Consider the following 20,389-nt stretch of genomic DNA (forward strand, 5'->3'; position numbering starts at 1 on the left):
GAAGGTGGGTCGACAGCTCTCTGCTTGAGATCGGTGGGGGGGGCGGGGAGGGTCCACTGTCACTCTGCCTGAGATCAGTGAGGGGGAAGGAGGGTCCACTACCACTCTGACTGTGATCAGTGAGGGGAAAGGGCGGGGGGATTCACTGCCACTCTGCCTGAGATCAGTGAGGGGGAAGGGGGTTCCACTACCGCTCTGACTGTGATCAGTGAGGGGAAAGGGGGGGGGGGGGGATTCACTGCCACTCTGCCTGAGATCAGTGAGGGGGACGGGGGTGTCCGATGCCACTCTGCCTGAGATCGGAGGGGGAAAGGAGGGGTACACTGCCACTCTGTCTGTAATCAGTGAGGAGGAAGGTTACTTCAGAAAAGGAATGCAAAACACAAGCAAAGAGGTCATTTTAGAACTTTATAAATCACTGACTAGATGTCAGCTACAATATTTGTGGTCAATTCTGGTACCTCATTTTGGGAAAGTGAGAAAAAAAACTTGAGGAACAGTTTTAAGTGCTGGGCCCTTCAGTAGGCCTCGCAACAGAACAGAGCGATCTGTCAGGCACCCCACTGCCCTGGATATTAGTTGCCTCGCAGCCCCCCCTCCCTCCCCACCACTGCCCCATGATTGCTGACCTCCACAGCTGATTGGTCCCCCACCCCCAGATAAGGAGCCCACCCCAGCCTGGCCTGGTCAGTGAGCAGGCGTGCCAGTAAAATCAGGGCTTAAGTATCCAACAGGTGGGAAAATGGGAGTTTTTCCCACTTTTTTTTGGGTGTACCCAATTTGATGAATCTCCAGCACTCCATGTTTCACAGAGTGCCTCTGGGAAATTCACGCCGGTAAGTCGGTGGCGAGGTTTCATCCTGCTGGAAAGGCCAGAATCAGCGCACTGAGCGGGCCACTGAGCATGTGTTGATCTGTCAGTGGGGAGATCAATGCATGCGCACTGGCCACCCCTTCATCGCTTGCCTTCTGATCACTGGCTTCCCAAACCCACCCCACCCACCCTCCACCCCCCGATTGTCAGCCTACCCAACCTGACCCTTGCACCTCTGGGCCAGCCCCAATCGCCAGCTCCTCATGGCCAGTCCCCCACTACCCTGCCTTGTGCAGCCCGGATCCCCCCCCCCCCCCAACCATGGCCAGTCCCGATTCCCCCCATCTGGCCAACCCCAGCCCCTGATATCATAGAAACATAGAAACCTTACAGTGCAGAAGGAGGCCATTCGGCCCATCGAGTCTGCACCGACCACAATCCCACCCAGGCCCTACCCCCACATATTTACCCACTAATCCCTCTAACCTACGCATCCCAGGACACTAAGGGGCAATTTCTTTTAGCATGGCCAATCAACCTAACCTGCACATCTTTGGACTGTGGGAGGAAACCGGAGCACCCGGAGGAAACCCACGCAGACACGAGGAGAATGTGCAAACTCCACAAAGACAGTGACCCGAGCCGGGAATCGAACCTGGGACCCTGGAGCTGTGAAGCAGCAGTGCTAACCACTGTGCTACCGTGCCGCCCATCTGGCCAACCCCAACCCCCGCCATGGCCAGCCCAACGTCTTCCATGTGCAATCCCGATCGCCCGCCTCCCTTCCTCTCCCACCAATCCCATTGCAGAGTGCGCAGATGGTCCGACGTCTCCTACCACACCACCCCCCCCCCCCCCCCGCCCCCCTGACCACCACCAATGATGGGCCCTTCAGTAGGCCTTGCAACAGAACAGAGCGATTTGTCAGGCACCCCACTGCCCTGGATATTAGCTGCCTCGCAGCCCCCCCTCCCCCCTCTCTCCCCATCACCGCCTCATGATTGCTGAACTCCCCAGCAGATTGGTCCCCCACCCCCGGATATGGAGCCCACCCCAGCCTGGCCTGGTCACATCTCACCCCCAGCCCGGCCTGGCCAATCCCACTCCCTCCCTCCCAGCCCATTTGATTGCATCCATGCCAACCCCCACATTCCTGTCCGAGCTCAGACAACTGCCAGTTGCCGAGTGTGCAATTCCCCCCCCACCCCTAGCTGATCCCCTTTGCAGAGTATGCAGCTTTCTATCCACCTACCTCCCCTTAGGCCCTGCCACCATCATGTGCCACCTCCTCCATTTCAGCCCCATCCCATTAGCATTGCCCTGTGCTTAGTGGGCAGTGCCAGGCTGACAGTGCCAGGTGGGTTGTGCTAGGGTGCCAGGCAGGCACTGCCAGACTGCTAATGCCCAACCAGCACTGCCTCCCTGCACCTGACCACCCAGCAGGCCTCAGTGGCCTCCGGTCCTACCAGCGCGGCCATCACGTCAAATTCTCTTTGATGGGGTCCATATATGATCCTCACTGGCAAGGCCACTAAGGCAAGTGAGCCTAGGTGATAGCCTCCCAGGCTCACCAATAATATTTAAATCAGTATTAACATTGAATTAAATATTGAGATCAGCCTCGCTGCCTTCCTGGGTGCAAGGCTGATCTCGCCGGAAATCTGGGCCCAGTAAGATCATGAGAGGCAAGAAATCGGGTGCAAACTCAATTTTTGGCCTCTCGTGCGATCTTAACGGATTTCCCCACCCATCAGCTGGTGAGACAAGAAGGTAAAATCACCCCTTGGCCAATGTCTCAGTTTTCAGCAGCCATTCCACATGAATGCTGCAGTGGAAATGGCAGTTATGGTAGTCCAGCGATTTGTTCTCCCACGGATTACCAGCATTGCTGATGTACCACTCTGGGAAAATATCAATGGCTCCATGTAGCACGATCTACTGTCTTCTCCCAGCAAGACAGCATTCATCTTCTCACTACTGCCACTCCATCAGTGCCTTTGCTATTGCCTGTTAGCCAGATAGCTGCCAGCCGTGCTGAGATGGTGCAGTTTGCAACCTGGACTTTTAGGCCTTGGGTTACTCGAGGCCTCCACTGACAGTCAACAACCTTTCAGTATCATTTTGTGGGCAGGGGTAGCAGTGTATGGGAGCACTAGGAATGACAAAGGAACATGGAAGACAAGAACTACATGGATGGACAAGGGTAATCAATTGGCGTGTGTGCAATATAGAATGATTTAATTTGTAATTATGGTTTAGAATGTGTTGTAGCATGCCCCTTTAAGAGGTGATGTTTTGGAGGGTCATGTGACCCATTCGGCCAAACAGGCCGAAGCACGAGAATCCTGGGGCTGAGCATGGGCTCTCCGTGGAGTCTAGAGACTTGAGTCAAAGTAATTGGTAGCAGCTTTCTCATTCTCTGTATATAAGTTTAAGTTTATTTATTAGTGTCACAATAGGCTTACAGTAGCATTGCAATGAAGTTACTCTGAAAATCCCCTAGTCGCCACATTCCGGTGCCTGTTTGGGTACACTGAGGGAGAATTTAGCATGGTCAATGCACCTAACCAGCAAGTTTTTCGGATTATGGGAGGAAGCCAGAGCACCCAGAGGAAACCCATGCAGATACGGGGAGAATGTACAAACTCCGCACAGACAGTGACCCAAGCCAGGAAATGAATCCGGGTCCCTGGCGCTTTGAGGCAACAGTGCTAACCACTGTGCCACCGTGCCGCCCAAGAATAATGTATTATTCCTGTTAATAAATAGTTCTTTAGTTACTCCACTTGGTGGTCGCCACTCTTTCCAAGATATTGCAGAATGCTTATTTTGTGATGGCTTTTATTGTTGCATTGTGGTCAAGTGAGCGCTGTGATGGTCAATAGCAGAGGGAAGCTAAGATGTGGAACTCTTGGTGAATGGCGAATTGGGCTTGTGTTTCCAGTTAGCTGAGTTGGTCACTTACAGTCTGACCAGAAAGGGGATGTGTTGGTTGCTCCCTCCTTCTTCTTTCTCCTTGTACTCCTTTTCCCCTCCCGCCTGCTCCTCAAGCCAGTCACCATGAAGCTGGTGACAAGATTGTGCGGCATGCAGCAGATCGTCATGAACCTTGGCACTTAGGTGCTGAGAACAGCAGGACTCCTGCAGATAACTTCAGGCAGCAGAGGCACTGGCCCCGATTTTGCTGTGGTAATGACGATGAAACTGCCAGCATTCGTTATCACCACTCCACTGAAACTGACAGCAACTTTGCAAAATCAGACATGCACAGAATAATGTGGAAATTCAGAAGATGCTGTCAATGTCTGTGCATTTTCAGATTGCTCTGTTGAGATTCCTACAGCCTGCTATCTCCATTGCAATCACAAATTGACAAGATCTCCAACTTTAACATTGCTAGTTTTTCTGTAAAAATCGGGAAAAATGTTCACCTTGTTGAATATGGCATAACTGGGTTTTTAAAGGGGCATTAATGGTAATGTGCTGTTTACTTGCTATTTCTTTACATCATAGCATTCGAGGCCAAGTGCTGGTAAATGGGGTTAGGTGGGAGGTCAGTTGTTTCTCATGTGTCGGTGCAGACTCGATGGGCCAAAGGGCCTCTTCTGCATTATATGTTTCTATGATAGTTCTCAACCTGCACACTCCAAATCCACTGCCCTGGAATGGTTAATCTTGTTGCTGAGTAAATGTGTGTTCCTAAGTTCTCCTACAGTATTGTGTGAAGGCTTTATTCCCATTGGTCATATATTGAGAGATTTTACTGGCCCTGAAAAGTAAATTTTGTATTTGCGGAATGTCAAATTTCTTCACAGTGATTAAAAAATTGACATATTTTTAAAAGTATAATAAAAATATTTAATTTTGAAAGGTTGGTTCATCTTTATTTTAGCTTCTATCTCAGATGTCGGGTTTTGCCTTCTGAAAAGTGTTGAAATGTCTTTGACTTCCTGGCTTGCTGTGTGTGAGAAACTTCAATTTGATTGATTGCCCATTTGCTGACATCACTGTTGCTGCACATTAAGACATCCCCTGATTTGGGATCAAGGCAAATGGAATTCCCCACAGCACTCTAACCACCGCCTCTTGACATTCAATGGTGTAACCATCACTGATTCTCCCACTGTCAACATCCTCGGGGTTACCATTGACCAGAAACTCAACTGGACTTGCCACATAAACACAGTGGCTACAAGAGCAGGTCAGAGGCTAGGAATACTGTGGTGCGTAATTCACCTTCTGACTCCCCAAAGCCTGTCCACCATCTACAAGGCACGAGTCAGGAGTGTGATGGAATATTCCCCACTTGCTTGGATGTGTGCAGCTCCAACAACACTCAAGAAGCTTGTCACCATCCAAGACAAAGCTTGATTGGCACCACATCCACAAACATCCATTCCCTCCACCTTAAAGTCTTAAAGCGTACCAAGGTAGATAAATCTGCAGGACCTGATGAGGTATATCCCAGGACGTTGTGGGAGGCTAGGGAGGAAATTGCGGGTCCCCTAGTTGAGATATTTGAATCATCGATAGTCACGGGTGAGGTGCCTGAAGATTGGAGGGTGGCAAATGTTGTGCCTTTGTTTAAAAAGGGTTACAGGGAAAAGCCTGGGAACTACAGGCCAGTGAGCCTCACATCTGTGGTGGGTAAATTATTGGAAGGTATTTTGAGAGACAGGATCTACAGGCATTTAGAGATGCAAGGACTGATTAGGGACACTCAGCATGGCTTTGTGAGTGGAAAATCATGTCTCACAAATTTGATTGAGTTTTTTGAAGGGGTAACCAAGAAGGTAGATGAGGGCAGTGCAGTTGATGTTGTCTACATGGACTTTAGCAAAGCCTTTGACAAGGTACCGCATGGTAGGTTGTTGCATAAAGTTAAATCTCATGGGATCTAGGGTGAGATATCTAAATGGATACAAAATTGGCTTCTTGACAGAAGCCAGAGGGTGGTTGTAGAGTTGTTTTTCAAACTGAAGGCCTGTGACCAGCAGTGTGCCTCAGGGATCAGTGCTGGACCCACTGTTATTTGTCATTTATATTAATGATTTGGATGAGAATGTAGGGGGCATGGCTAGTAAGTTTGCAGATGACTCCAAGATTGGTGGCATGGTGGACAGTGAGGAAGGTTATCTCCAATTGCAGCGGGATCTTGATCAATTGGGCCAGTGGGCTGATGAATGACAGATGGAGTTTAATTTAGACAAATGCGAGGTAATGCATTTTGGTAGATTGAACCAGGGCAGGACTTACTCAGTTAATGGTAGGACGTTGGGGAGAGTTACAGAACAAAGAGATCTGGGGGTGCATGTTCATAGCTCCTTGAAAGTGGAATCACAGGTGGACAGAGTGGTGAAGAAGGCATTCGACATGCTTGGTTTCATCAGTCAGAACATTGAATACAGGAGTTGGGACGTTTTGTTGAAGTTGTACAAGACATTGGTAAGGCCACACTTGGAATATTGTGTGCAATTCTGGTCACCCTATTATAGAAAGGATATTATTAAACGAGAAAGAGTGCAGAAAAGATTTATTAGGATACTACTGGGACTTGATGGATTGAGTTATAAGGAGAGGCTGGATAGACTGGGACTTTTTTCTCTGGAGCGTAGGAGGCTGAGGGGTGACCTTATAGAGGTCTATAAAATAATGAGGGGCATAGACAAGGTAGATAGTCAATATCTTTTCCCAAAGGTAGGGGAGTCTAAAACTAGAGGGCATAGGTTTAAGGTGAGAGGGGAGTGATACAAAAATGTCCAGAGGGGCAATTTTTTCACACAGAGGGTGGTGAGTGTCTGGAACAAGCTGCCAGAGGTAGTAGTAGAGGCGGGTACAATTTTATCTTTTAAAAAGCATTTAGATAGTTACATGGGTACGATGGATATAGAGGGATATGGGCCAAATGCGGGCAATTGGGATTAGTTTAGGGGTTTTAAAAAAAAAAGGATGGCATGGACAAGTTGGGCCGAAGGGCCTGTTTCCATGCTGTAAACCTCTATGAACTCTATGACTCATTGTGGGCAGCTTCCTTGTAATGTTTTAGTCATTCACCTATTACCCACCTGCATGTGGGTTGTGCCCCAGCATCATCAGTCATGTATTCAAAGGAGATCCGTTGTTGTCTCGCACCCGCTCTCTTGTTTGACATGGTGAGGTATACATGCAATGTCACAATGCTATGCCCCTTTATTTTTGACAATACGATCTTTCCACTGTCAACGGTCTGGAAATGTTGTAATTGGAAATGAGACAGAACAAACTACTTAAAAATGCAAGGCCACTTTCCAAGGTGAAGGCAAATAACAAAGAAATAACCCTCACGGGTATACAATGAGAGAGTCATTTCCTATAATCCACACACCCATCAAAACTGTTACTATCTAAGGGGGAAACTTTAAAAGTACAAAGTATGGGATATTGAAACAATGGCTGCCACAGACAGGCCCACCCATAACCTCTTGGAAATACACAATGGGTGAAGTATTTCAAGGACAGGCTGCAGGAGAGATTTCAAGGACGTTTACAGAAGAGGAAACAGGCAGAAAGCTGGGCTCTTTCTCCCTCTCTTTTTTGGAACAAGTGTATTTCCCATTTCAGAAGTCAACTTTAATAGAAATCTACCAGCAAACTGAAATCTTATAATAATTGGAATATCTTGACATCTGTCATATCCACAAAACTAACTAATCAGTTACAAAAATCTATGCCTCAAGGACAATCAAAACACTTAACTTAATATTCTTTAAACTTTTCATTGGACTCGAACTCCCTTATCCCTGACATGTGTGTATGTGCGCGTGTATGCATGTGTGTGTGTATGTGTGTGTGTGTGTGTATGTATGACTGCATCAGGGTTAGCTTGGTGTCATTTTTTTTTTGGGAGTAGTGACTAATAAGTTTGCTCATTCTGTAACTCAAGAAAACCTTGTTTGATTGGCTTCTTATTACTCACTGAATAAATAACTAAATACATTTGCATTCCAAAAAGGAGCATCCTTGTGAAAAAGAAAGTTAAACTTAAAGGGGAATTTCACAGTAACTTCATTGCAGTGTTAATGTAAGCCTTACTTGTGACTAATAAATAAACTTTTAAAAAAAATCTTTGTTGTGAATAACCATGGAGGGCAAGTAGAGGGGAACCAGCTAACATGGTCATAACAGCATGCAGATGGCAAAGTAAACTGTCACACAATGAAGGCATCATGACTGCAGCCAGTATACTGAGCATTGATCTGCATGATATGCTGCGTACAGTCATACATGACTGGACAATGAGGGAATGGAATCCTTTTTGGTTGTGGTACATCTCAGAATTTACATGCAATAGTTGAAAAGTGATGAGCATGCATTTAATGTCACTCTGGACCAATGGGGAAACCTCATGAAGCTATGTGCTTGCTCTACTTGTTCCTCTCTGGCAAGATAGAATAAAATATATTTGGTTGTCTTGGAATGCAGAGTCTCGCTGCCATCCTTATGCAGCAGTGAACTGAGATATGGTGTAAATAGCTCCAACTCCAGCCGAGGGGAGGCATGGTGGCAAAGTGGTTAGCACTGCTACCTCACAGCGCCAGGGACACGAGTTTGATTCTCAGCTTGGGTCACTGTCTGTGTGGAGTCTGCACATTCTCCCCGTGTCTGTGTGGGTTTCCTTCGGGTTCTCCAGTTTCCTTCCACAGTCCAAGGATGTGCAGGTTAGGTGAATTGACCCAAACAGGCACCGGAGTGTGGCTACTAGGGGAATTTCACAGTAACTTCTTTGCAGTGTTAATGTAAGCCCTACTTGTGACTAATAAATAAACTTTGGAAGGCACCTGACACATTCAAGTTTATGGCCACATTAAAGGAGGGGATTTGTTCCATCGGGTGGATATGGCTTCCTCCTTCCTTTGTCAGCAACTTATCCTCCTCTGTGCCACTTCTACTCATTCTCTCTGCTGTAGGAAGTAGTTTGTGGGCAAGAGGGATCCATACAACTGCACCTATGTTTGAGAGCAAGTGCAGTGTGTAGAATCCTCAGAGCCAGAACAAAGTCCCTCAGTCCATGCCACATCACTCCCTGTGAACTCTGACATCCTGAAGGAACTCTGAAAACTATCAAACACTTCCAGAAAACCAGTGGAAGTTAATCAACTAGCATTTGAAGAGATAGTATAAGCCAGGGTTGAGCTCCAAAGTAGCAATATTGGCACCTAATTAGTGTTATATATTGATTAATGTTATCGTCTGCCTACTCTGTATGCTTTATCTGTATGCTCTGTATGCTGTATGGGTGTGGCTTTTGCTACCAAATAAACCTGTTGGACTTTAACCTGGTGTTGTTAAACTTCTTACTCTGTATGCCTCCAGTGGATGCTTCCTGAAACCAGTAATGCTGTCACAAAATGTCTGCCCAGCACAGTTCACACTAGAAGTTTGAGTGTGCGCTGCAGATGTAGCACTTGTACATCACTTGTAGCGCCATTAAAAACAGGTGTAATTGAGCCAAATCCTGCGATGTTTAAATCTAATTAAATGACCATATTTTAAGTATTTCCTAAATATTTTTGCAACTCATGCTTTTATATTTTTAATTAGGACATCCACAATCTTTAAATGATTACAATTAAGTCTCGTCTTCAATGCATGTGTAATCCCATTGCTGTTCTGGTTATGTCCAACTCAGCACTAAGGAGAGTCACAGTATGATAAATTGTACTCCTTTGCATTATACTGGAATCTGACTGATTCCATTGTCACTGAAAGAGAAAATTAATTATCTTACACGTCTCAGGCCATTTACAATTCCAAACTGGGTTGATTGCTACATTTAATTGAAATCTGTGGACAATTTTGCGAGAGGTTTTTCCAGCCAGGTTGTCAGCAAAGTTGATGAAACCCAAACAGAACTTACCGTAGAGAATAGTAATTAGGGAGACCGGCATAACTAAAATTCCCACCAGCATATCAGCAACGGCCAGCGACATTAGGAAGTAGTTGGTGGCATTCTGTAGCTTTTTCTCCAGTGAAACCGCCATGATCACTAATATATTGCCCCCAACAGTCAACACGACGATGATGAGAATCAGCAAGGCCGGCCAGTTCTTTTTCGAAATGGCTGTGCGCGAGATGTCCTCTGGGTCTGAGGCATTAAATATTTCCCCTGCGGTCAAACTCTGGTTCAGGGTGTAAGAGCTGTTGATATATCTGGCCATCAGAACACTGTGAAAGCTGAAATGCCGAGAGACACGGAACTGTAGCAATACTGACAAATTGTGAAGTACTTCTTTAAATGAGATCTGAAATGCCTTGCCCTTTACTTTTATGAAAAGTCTCAATTAAAGGGAAGACTGTGTCTGTGAGTTCGGACAAATAAGAAGATAATCCATCCATTTTTCTGTGAGCATTCAATTGAGAAGTCAAGTATTTTAAGCCTTCAAACATTCTTTTGTCAAATGAGCAGAGTGGCTAATACTGAAGTGTAGGCAACAGTGGCTCTCTCCGAGTTCACACCTGGGTGACTGAATCTAAAGTGCAGTATTTCCTTACTTCATATCTCCAGCAATAACAGGCACAGTATCATCACGAACGTTGCCAAGCTCCTCAAGAGGTTCATGTTGCCATCCCCTTTTCTCACTTTTTCTTTTCTTCTTTGTTGTATATTTTACGTCTCCCAGTCTCTTTCCTGCTTTTTTTTCAAAAGCTGAGAAGTTTCAAGTGGGTTTCCATAGACTGCTTTTTTCATTATAATCAACTCATTAAGATCTAATCAAGATGCTCTTCTGAAGTTGAACTGGAATTGAGAAGAATAACAATTAGAACGTCATTACATTGTTATTTAATTCCATACTTATAAATATTAATTTAATCAAAACTCCGCATTCCTACCTGCATTCAACATTCAATGAATAGTTGAATGCAGGTTGTTCATGTCCTTGAACAACATCAAAATACATTTGCTGCTGCCTACATAACTATCATTCTTACATGCACATTCATTCATTTTACTTGCCTCTGCAGCCAGGTTTCAATAAATGGCAAAGCAATGAACTAATTTATTGCAATTGCTGCCTAAACTATCATCACACATAGGCAAGAAATTTATTGAAGTGCCAATTCTGAAGTATCTTCCATCTCTGTTGCCCTGACAATTATCTTTTTTCCTGAGTTCATTAGCTTTTGCTTTATCCATCACTAGCTCACACAGAACGTGGGGAACATTAACTCAGTGTGTTCCAAATTACTCGTGACAAGATGCTTTAATTATGTACAGGGATTATGGTGTGCTCTTTTTAGTGACTTAACATTGCCAACTGAGGCTTGTACAAGATGAAAACCATGATAAACATAATTTTGTGCTTAATGTAGAGCAGCTTTTGCTTTCTCAACCAGAAAACTGCTTCATGATGCTAATACAACTGAACCAATTTAATGTCAGTCTATTTGCATATATGAATTCAAATAGAGAAATATTTTAAAGATGGTACAATAGCAATCAAGAACAAAGAACAAAGAACATTACAGCACAGGAACCGGCCCTTCAGCCCTCCAAGCCTGCACTGACCATGCTGCCATCTGAACTAAATCCCCTACCCTTCCGGGGACCATATCCCTCTATCTCCATCTGATTCATGCACTTGTCCAGATGCCCCTCTTTTACACCCTCTATGTAAAATATTTGCCTCGTCCATCTCTTTTAAACCTTGCCCCTCACACCTTAAACCTATGCCCCTTAGTAATTGACTCTTCCACCCTGGGAAAAAGCTTCTGACTATCCACTCTGCCCATGCACCTCACAATCAAATGGTCTAATGGCATGCTGACTATAATCTCAAAGTGACTGGATTACCATGAGGAGGAAGTTATGTAGCCTTAGTCAAATCCTATTTAGAGGACTGCCTTATATTCAGGGCACTGAACTTCAGAAAGAGTATGCTGGCCTTGGAAATTTGCTACAAAGATTCACCAGAATGATTCCTGGGTTTAGAGGGTTCAACTCTGAGGCCAGGCTGCAAATAATTGGTTTGACTACAGAAGAGTGAGAGGTGATCTGGTGGCCAGCCTTTAAAGTGTTAAAAAGATTTGATTCATTGATACCGAAAAACAATTTCTTTTGATGCGGAATATAAAATTAGGAACTCAATCTTAAAAATAGAGCTGGGTCTTTTGGGAGAGAAATCAAGAAGCACGTCTTCACCCAAAAAACACATGATGGCCACGTAGCATGAAGCCACTAGACTCCAATTTGCAAAATACATTTTAAGTGTTCAACCCCCAAATTTGGCAAAATTTAACTTCTATGTTATCGCTGGGTCAAAATCCTGGCATTCACTACTTGACTGCACTGTAGGAACACCTTCACTATTCAATGAGTACTGTACAGTGATTCAAGCTAAAGGCCCACCAACACTTTCTCAAAGGAAAATAGGAGTGTGCAATCAATATTGGCCTTGCCCATATCCAAAGATGTGCGTGGTGGTTGGATTGACCATGCTAAATTGCCCGTTAGTGTCAGGGGGACTAGCTAGGGTAAATGCATGGGATTGTGGGGGTAGGCAATGGGTGGGATTGTGGTCTGTGTAGACTTGATGGGCTGAATGGCCTCCCTCTGCACTGTAGGATTCTATGGCTCTATCCTGAGTATAATTATTCTTTATAAATTGTTTGTAGCGGTGAGTGGATTACCAATTTCCATCGCATGGACTGCAGCGAACACTGGCAGAGATGGTACACACTATAACCTTTCTATACAAAGGGTTCATTTATCATCTGTACGTTGACGGGATAATATCCCTTCCTATTTATTTATGCCATGGTCTTATTAGTAGGCATACAAATGGCTATAATGCAGCTGTGAGAAACCATGTATGTTGTAAAGCTACCGCTATCCCTGCTGCGATGTTGGTGGGCCTATAGGGAAACATGACTCTGGCTACACGGTATAGTGGACAATGTAACAGCTGATGCAAGAACACTTTGGCACGAGAGCTACAGGCAGCGTTGATATTTCCTGCCACTGGTAGTGCAGCACAGATGGTTGCAACCCCCTGGAGGTCTTTGTGGACCAGATGACAAATCTCACAGAACCATGTGCCTTTAATACGCCCAGGCGGGTAAGTGAGTTTGACATAGCAAATTTGAACTGTGGAGGAATGTATTCTATGAATGGGAGCCCTTCCCAAATCAATCTTCTCCTACACCCAGGTTACGTTGCGAAATATCTCTGTGCTGTGCACTTGTCAATGCTAGCGCAATATTTTCGGTTTCTAAATCATTTTTCTTTTTTCCTATTTCATTTGCCTACCTGATCCTTAATAATGTGTTAATAATCCTTACCCAACAATTTTAAAATGGGAGCAAGATTCAAAGCAACGTTTAACAATAAAAAGATGTAAAATCCCATTGCCTCTTCATAAGATCCCTATTCATTTATGTCTGCTTTATGGCTAAATGAACACAATAACTCTCTTAGAGATTTAATTTAATTACTTTGTATTTATTTGATTGCTGTAAGAAAGCATTCATTAAGTACAGTACCTGTACTTATTTGAAACAAATTATAACTTACTGCAATGCAGCTGAATAAAACATAATCAGTATGTAACACAATTAGCAAAATTGAAGCCCGTGGAATTAAAGGGCCAATGAAAGAGTAGATAAAATACTGGATAATTAGGGCCAGAGAGCAGAGACTGGTGATGAATGGCCGTATTCCAGACTGGGAGGGTATTGTCTCCCATGGGTCAATATTAGGACCATTACTCGTCTTGATATGTATTCGTGAGCTGAACGTGATATACAGGACATGATACCAATTTTCGTAGATGACGCATGATTCAGAAATGCAGTAAACTGTGAACACAATAGCAACAGACTTCTGGAGGACATTAACAGGCTGGTGGAAATGGGCAGGCACATAGTAGGTGTAATTTAATGCAGACAAGTGGGAAATGGTATATTTTGTAGGAAGAATGCGAAAAGGTTTTGTAATTTTAGATTACACAAGCAAGGAAGTCATGTTAAACCTTTATTCAACACTGGTTAGGCCTCAGCTAGTGTATTGTGTCTAACTATGAACACTACATGTACCGGAAGGTAACAAGTTCATAGAGGAGCTTTATTGAAATGGTATCATGGATAAAGGATGTCAGTCATATGGAAAAATGTTGTTCTCCTTAGAGAAAAGAAAGCTAAGGGGAGAGTTAAGGGGAGGTGCTCAAAATCATTAAGATAAAAGCAAAATATTGTGGATGCTGGAATCTGAAACAAAAACAGAAAATGCTGGAAAATCTCAGCAGGCCTGACAGCATCTGTGGAGAGAGAACAGAGCTCTGACGAAGAGTCGAAACATTGGCTCTATTCTCTCCCCACAGATGCTGTCAGACCATCTGAGATTTTCCAGCATTTTCTGTTTTTGTGCCAGGAAAATAGCTTAAGTTGAAGCAGCAACAGGCAATGATTGACTTTTGAACAGAGTGAAAAAACCATACCAACCTTACTACCGAGAAAAATCAATGCGTAAACTCTTATGAAGATAGGCCTTGACTTTATGCCAAAATGTAAAAGTAGGGATTAAGAGTCACCCAGTTTTCTATCTCTTCCCATTTTTATTTCCACGGATCTCAATTTAATTTGGTTTTGATTCATCATCACCTGTTTTACACTATTACACAAATACCCCACTAAACTTCTCAGTCTCGAGTAAGGGTGGCATCAGCCCATCTATTGTAAGTGGTCTAACATCAATGCATTCACTGTTCAGCCACCAATATCACCCATATTGATTTCTAGGCTACTTTCAAAGCAGGTTCCCAACAGAAGTTTTGATATTTTCTTGTAGCATGAAACAGGACCTTGTGGTCACGGACAAAAGTGTTAGGAAATTCCTAGAATTGCTGAATTTCAATAACTTCTTCAAAATCTTTGTTTCTCTTTTTAGTTATCTTCAATAAATAACTGTTTGTGAAATAGTATTGTACTTTCTTTGTCAGTAATTAATCATTTTTTGCTGGTTCTTTAAAATGTTAAACAGAATACCCAAGTTCTGGCACTGACCAGCAATTCTTTTTGTGTTGGCAAATGTATAAATTCATTCTAATTTCTGGTACTTTAATGTCTGCATTCAGAAAAAAAATATTAAAATCATATTGGTGTAAAGGGGGTGAAAGGTTATCAGAGGTAGGCGGGAATGTGGCATTGATGTTACTGCCAGATCTTACTGAATGGCGGAGCAGGTTTGAGGGGCTGAGTGGCCTACTTCTGCTCCTAATGTGTATGTTCGTATGTAGATTTTCAACTTGTCTCCAAGATGTAAAAGCTATGTTGTGAATCGACCGCTCATTGTAGAATATTCTAGACTTTATTCGTGTGCAGTTTTAAGAATGGACAGCCCATCAGCCATGCCTGTTTTATATCCAGATGCAAATTTCAAATTCTGCCCCATTATTTGTAGCCGGCATAAAGGCAGTGGAATCCTGGTGCACTTTTCCTCCCTGTGTCCTTGTTACTGATGCTGAGAGAAGTTGTTTTTTTTATGGGATTTGGAAATTAATTTGCTTGCGCTTCTAATGCCGAAAGTTATTCACTGTGATATTTCTAATCAATTTTTCTGGACATAAAATATTTTCCAGTTCCCTAAGTAGCAGTCAGAATGATAATGTGTGCATGCAAAGCAACTGATGCTGTGTGCTTCAAGAAACGTGAATGACTGATTTTGTGAAAATCTGGATCCAGAGTGGATACCTTGCTCTATGGCATTTCAAGAAAGGATCATTAATTCTGAGTCGCACTTCACTCCACCCGGCTGGGCGAGCATCCCAAAATGTGAAATTTAGGTAATGTGCATGTGTTGCCTCCTCGTGAAGGTGTCCATAAAAGAGAAAGGAAGACTTGCATTCATATAATGTATTTTCATGGCCTCAGGTTGTTCCAAAGTGCTTTACAATCAATGAAATGCTCTTGGCTTGTAGTTACTGTTGAATTTTAAGGATCATAGCAATGTGTACACAGCAGGATCCCATAAAACAACCAGGCAAAATGACCAGATATTCAAGTGTGAGCTGAGGGATAAATGTTGTGTTTTGTGCCTTGGAAATATGCAGGGATGATGCGATAGTCCTTAGATTTCATGAAATGGATACTGTTGAAGGGTGATGGATATAGTTCAGTAGGTTCTATTGATGACTTTGTATTCTCCAGTAGGTTAAACGTATTTATTAACTACAAGAACTATATACAGTAAAGGGTTCAAGCTAAGAGCTGTCCCCTTGCTTGCTTGTGCACACAACTCTGTCCAACATTAACCCTTAGGTGACAGTCATATGTTCTTTTATATCACTGTGTGGGCAGCACTGTATTTAGTCCCACATTTACCCTATATGTGCCACTCTTATTACAGATATTTGTCTGGAATTATTGTTTTGTTGATCGTCTTAAGGTTGACACATTATCTAAGTTTGCCAGTTTTGTGAAGTGATTCCACTTTAAACATAAGGATTATCGGGGAGGCAATGGCCTTGTGGTATTATCACTCTCTATTAATCCAGAAACTCAGCAAATGTTCTGAGGACTTGGTCCAAATCCCGCCACGACAAGTGATGGAATTTGAATTCAATAAAATGTGGAATAAAGAATCTACTGATGACCATAAAACCATTTCCAATTGTCGGAAAACTCCATCTGGCTCGCTAATGTCCTTCAGGGAAGGAAATCTGCCGTCCTTACCTGGTCTGGCCTATATGTGTCTCCAGAGCCACAGCAATGTGGTTCACTCACATCTGCCTCTGAAACGGCCTAGCAAGCTACTCAGTTCAAAGGCAAGTAGGGATGGGTAATAAATGCTGACTAGCCAGATGAATGTCCCACAGATGAATAAAGAAAACCAAAGGTACATATTTTTCTTTGAATTGGACATTGTGCTGTGAGTTGATGGGCACCTCCACAATTTGGGCACATTTTTGAGGGTGTGTGATGACCGTGATGACTGGCATCTCTGGTGGGACATCACACTTTTCTTTGGGCTTGTAGTATTTTTCAAGAGTACTTAGCACTATATCCACCCTGGACGTGGCTTCTGTGAACAGCTGGAATATTCGCTGGCCTCTAGCTGTGAGGCAATGTGCACGTATTGCCTTTGTGTAGGTTACTGCCAGATCTGGACTATGTAGTGAACAAGTAGGTCTGTTCCAGACTCGGGGTTCACCCAGAATTACTCGATCCCACGGCATTGATCCATGTTCCAGCTCAGAAAGGAAAGGTGCTGGAACTGATCAATTTAAACTACTCTATCTGTTCTCCTATTGTTTTTTTCTTGAGCCTCAGAGATACGCAGAGATTACGAATGTTTCTGTGCTGGAAAGCTCTGATGCTTTAAAATATCTGTAGCACAAACTACCAGCTGTTTCCTTCCAGTTTAGTTCCTCTGTAACCACACGCTGGCTTGACTAGCAGAACAGAAGAGACACAATAAACACACACAATCAAACATTGTGTGCACAAGCAAGCAAGGGGACAGTTCTTAGATTGAACCCCTTGCTGTATATCTGTACATTGTTCTTGTAGTTAATAAATACATTTAACCTACTGGGCGGCACAGAGGCACAGTGGTTAGCACTGATGCCTCACAGTGCCAGGGACCTGGGTTCGATTCCTGGCTTTGGTCACTGTCTGTGCGGAGTTTGCACATTCTCTCCGTGTCTGTGTGGGTTTCCTCTAGGTGCTCTGGTTTCCTCATACAGTAAGAAGTCTCACAACACCAGGTTAAAGTCCAACAGGTTTATTTGGTAGCAAATACCATAAGCTTTCGGAGCAATGCTCCTACGTCAGATGGATGTAAAGGAGGAGCAGGGGAGTTCACCCCATACCCTGACTCATATATTCAATTGCTTGATCATAGAATGATCATAGAATCCCTTCAGTGCCGAAGGAGGCCGTTTGGCACTGGCCACAATCCCTGGAAAGTCAAAAGATAAGTTGCTGTTCCTCAGGCCACAACATGGTTCTGACGAAGGAGCATTGCTCCGAAAGCTTATGGTATTTGCTACCAAATAAACCTGTTGGACTTTAACCTGGTGTTGTGAGACTTCTTACTGTGCTTACCCCAGTCCAACGCCGGCATCTCCACATCATGACTTCCTCATACAGGCCAAAGATGTGCAGGTTGGGTGGATTGGCCATGCTAAATTGTCACTTAGTGTCAGGGGAACCAGGTAGGGTAAATGCTTGGTGTTATGGGGATAGGGCCCTGGGTGGGATTGTGGCCAGTGCCAAATGGCCCCCTTCGGCACTGAAGGGATTCTATGATCATTCTATGATCAAGCAATTGATATATGAGTCAGGGTATGGGGTGAACTCCCCTGCTCCTCCTTTACATCCAGCTGACAAATCTGCACATCGCTCCCTCAGTACTGCACTGTGCGCAAGTCTCTGGAGTTGGGCTTGAAACTCATAACTTCCAGATCCAAAGGCAAGAGTGTTAGCATTGAGTCAAGGCTAACACCTTAAACAGCAAGTGTCTGCCAACCTGCAAACTTCCCTCATCAAACCTCAATTAAAGTCTGGCTGACTCCCAGATGGTGATTGCTTGCAGCACTAAAACTTTGTAGCCACAACATGATGGGTCTAGTTAAAACAAGCGTCCACCATTATGATGCTAGATAATACATTCTGCATTTTTAATGCGCGCAACACTCTCACCAGCAACCACAGCCTGTCAGACTGGTTAGTGTGAATAATGCATGGACATATGGAAATATACAGCAGGAGCATCAGTAAATGGAAAAAGAAAAGACCAGTTCATGGTTCAGGTTTTATTTAAACCTACATCTGAAGGATGACAGCTTTTTCTTCCTGAGATGCTGCTGGACATGCTGGTCTTCTTATTGTAGATTACCAGAATCTACCAGTTTCCGTTAAAAGAATATATCACATCATGCAAAGCAGAGTGTGGCACACCATTTGGGTCAATGATCAATGGCCTGACCAATTTCATTCAATGCCAATCACTGTTAGTATATGAACAAAAGGCTAACAAGGAGTTAGCTGAAGATTATTGAGTTGCAACTGGGGTTAAATCAGCTATTGTTGGGATACGATAAGTTTTCAGTTTTGTAAGGTGATTGGAAGCCTGAGGAACAGCAACTTATCTTTTGACTTTCCAGACTCACTGGTCGGAATTTTCTGACCGTTCACACCAGTGGGATTTTCCCATCCCCTTACGGTGAACAGAGATTTGGCTTGTCATCAAATTCTCCATCTTTGCTACAGCGGGAGCGCCTATTGAGTTCATTAACTTCAGATCATAACCACCACTCCCATGTTTAATTTTTGGAAAGCAGTTGTTTGTAATAATTCTGTTATTGCCATTTGCAGTTCCTCCAGACCATTGTTTTGTTTACTTGTCCCATTACCACCCCTTTCTGTCCTTTTGCCATTTAATCTCTCCGGCCTTCTGCCCTATCAGGCCTTCTCTTTCCTCCCCAGTCCTTCCTGTCTCTGTACTTGCTTAAAACTGTCCAAACTTTGCTAGTTCTGATGAAAGGTCGTCAACTAGAAACATGAAATGGGCAAGATTTTAACATGTTCAAAATTGGTCCTCTTTAACTCTGTGGGTTCAATTTTATGGGCCGCCACAGAAGAGAATGGGTGAAGCCATAAATTAGGGCTTCTCGCTATTGGCAGACTACCCACCATCGCCAGTCGGCTTGTACCCTGTCATGATTTTACAAGTGGTGGGGAGGCATGGGGTGGGTCCTCGCCCGTGGCCCAATTGAGGTCTGTAAGTGGGCAATCAATGCCCATTGTGGGCCTCTGCCCACCACTGCCTTGATTTAATAGGTGACGTAAGATGCCAGTACCCAATGTACAGCCTGGCAGGTTTAACCCTGCACTGCTTGCCAGTTAATTAGTGAGTGGGGTGCATCTTACTGTGTCCCCAGTGTCAGTCAGAGGCCCCTCTCCACAGTTTTTTTGTTCAAGAACACTCTTGTCCACTACCCTGTCCAAAAAGCACCCACTCACCCCTTGCAACTATCGTCCGGTGGCTCTGACATCCATCATTATGAAGTGCTTCGAAAGGCTAGTCATGGCACGAATCAATTGCAGCCTCCTGGACTGCCTGGATCCACTACAGTTCGCCTACCACTGCAACAGGTCCACAGCAAATGCCATCTCCCTGGCCCTGCACTCAACTCTGGAACACCTAGATAACAAAGATACCTATGTCAGACTTCTATTTATTGACTACAACTCAGCCTTCAACACCATTATTCCGACAAAACTCATCTCCAAACTCCATGGCCTGGGCCTTAGCTCCTACCTCTGTGACTGGATCCTGAACTTCTTAACCCACAGGCCACAATCTGAAGGGATAGGCAACAACACCTCCTCCACGATCATCCTCAACACCGGTGCCCCATAAGGCTGTATTCTCAACCCCCTACTATATTCCTTATATACCTATGACTGTGTGGCCAAATTCCCCATCAACCTGATTTTCAAGTTTGCTGATGATGCCAGCATGGTCATAAGACCATAAGACATAGGAGCAGAATTAGGTCACCTGGCCCATTGAGCCTGCTCCGCATTCAATCATGG

At 44.1% G+C, this 20,389-nt stretch overlaps 1 protein-coding gene across 1 annotated transcript in view; it reads right to left on the minus strand.

Moving 5' to 3' along the window:
- LOC144493165 (5-hydroxytryptamine receptor 2C-like) overlaps positions 1–20,389 on the minus strand; it is a 92,040-nt gene that overhangs the window by 24,853 nt on the left and 46,798 nt on the right. Inside the window, exon 6 of the mRNA XM_078212060.1 lies at positions 9,711–10,027. Within this exon, the coding sequence (XP_078068186.1) occupies positions 9,711–10,027 (317 nt within the window). The remainder of the gene's footprint in view (positions 1–9,710; positions 10,028–20,389) is intronic.

Source organism: Mustelus asterias, chromosome 4 (genome assembly GCF_964213995.1).
Source record: "Mustelus asterias chromosome 4, sMusAst1.hap1.1, whole genome shotgun sequence".
In the NCBI taxonomy this organism is placed as follows: domain Eukaryota; kingdom Metazoa; phylum Chordata; class Chondrichthyes; order Carcharhiniformes; family Triakidae; genus Mustelus; species Mustelus asterias.